The sequence below is a fragment of the Belonocnema kinseyi genome, chromosome 2 (genome assembly GCF_010883055.1).
Source record: "Belonocnema kinseyi isolate 2016_QV_RU_SX_M_011 chromosome 2, B_treatae_v1, whole genome shotgun sequence".
Lineage (NCBI taxonomy): Eukaryota > Metazoa > Arthropoda > Insecta > Hymenoptera > Cynipidae > Belonocnema > Belonocnema kinseyi.
Genome location: NC_046658.1, coordinates 164,585,802 through 164,587,403, shown reverse-complemented (window position 1 = coordinate 164,587,403; position 1,602 = coordinate 164,585,802). Strand labels below are relative to the sequence as shown.

The window sequence follows — 1,602 nt, the reverse complement described above, 5'->3', positions numbered from 1 at the left end:
TGAGAATAAAAGAGTTCTTATCAACTCTCATTTGGCTGAGCTTTTTTCAATCCAGCCAATGAAAGCTGAGTCTTCGAGTGCTCTTAAGAAGGTATATAATGCAACGTTTGATAACGTCGAAGCTTTATCTGCCTTGGAAGAACCGGTGGACAAATGGTCATCATGGCTGGTATATATTACTGTAGAGAAACTAGATCGTTAGCTCTTTCATAGTGGATTCAGCAAGAACAAAATCGCTATTTTTCTAATGAAATCACCACTCTAAAAAATAAAATGCAGGTTTCTAAGACTAGCACTCTAATAAAGTTGACTCCATTTTTTGATGGTCAACTTCTTCGTATCGGAGGTCGCTCAAAGCATTCTCTTCTCACTTATGATAAGAAGCATCCACTGATTTTACCTCCTGAGTCTATTCTCACAACTCTTATCATCCGCGACTGTCACCTTCGCTGTCTTCATGGGGGTGTCCAACTTACCCTTGGAACGATACACTGGGGTAGACTATGCTGGCCCCATCAATATTCGCACCTCCAAAGGACGAGGTCACCATTCCCACAAAGCCTGGATTTGTATTTTCGTCTGTTGTGCCTCCCGCTCAGTTCATCTCGAGTTAGTTTCTGATTACACAGCAGAAGCTTTCATAGCTGCTTATATTCGCTTCACTTCTCGTCGTGATCTTTGTCGAACGTTGTCTAGTGACGAGGGTACGAATTTTGTGGGAGCAGATCGTGAACTACAGGAAATGTTTTTTGAGGCATCAGTAGAGTTCGCTTCGATCGCTACATACCTTGCTTCGCATGGTACCCAGCGGAAATTCAACCCTCCTGAAGCACCTCACTTTGGAGGTTTATGGGAAGCTGCAGTTAAGTCGACAAAATTCCATCTTCGTCGAGTCATTGGAGACTCTACATTGACGTTTGAAGAAATGACCACTCTTTTAACACAAATTGAGGCTTGCCTTAATTCTCGGCCTCTCAGAGCTCAGTCAGATAATCCAACAGACATTTCTTCCCTCACATCAGGACACTTTCTCATTGGAGGTCCACTGAATGCAGTTCCTGAACCATCGCTTGCAGACGTTCTTCCAAATCGATTAACAGGCTGGCAGTTGATCCAGCAAATACGTGATCATTTTTGGAAGCGCTGGTCATCATCGCCATCCATACAGATTGGAGATTTAGTTCTCATTCGACATGAGAACCTTCCACCTACTCAATGGCCTATGGGTCGGGTTCTACAGCTTCATCCTGGCAAGGGTGGCCTAGGTCGGGTTGTCACTCTCAAGACAAAGACTAGCACACTCGATCGGCCAATCGTTGAATTGTCCCTTCTCCCACGTTCATCTTAAGTGCAGTGATGGTGAGCCTATTTCGTCGAGGACGAAAGCGGGCGGAATGTTATGAATTGGACATTCGTTTACTGTTTTTATCTATGTTTTAATTTGTGTTCTCATTTTCTATTTTTATTTGCGTTCTTCGTTACATTTATGATTCTTGGACTTGTCCTTATATTTTGATTTTCGTATTGAGTAATGTCTGAATTTATGTCTAACCGATCTTATCGTTTTCGTGCTGTCCTTCTCTTACAAATAGTCTTGTTGCT

The 1,602-nt window shown here is 42.7% G+C and overlaps 1 protein-coding gene across 1 annotated transcript; it reads left to right on the top strand.

Annotated features, from left to right (window-relative positions):
- The first annotated feature begins 457 nt into the window (after positions 1-457).
- LOC117183055 lies at positions 458-1,348 on the top strand. The gene has a single exon (XM_033376209.1). The coding sequence runs from the start codon at positions 458-460 to the stop codon at positions 1,346-1,348; it is 891 nt and encodes a 296-aa protein (XP_033232100.1).
- Positions 1,349-1,602: the final 254 nt, after the last annotated feature.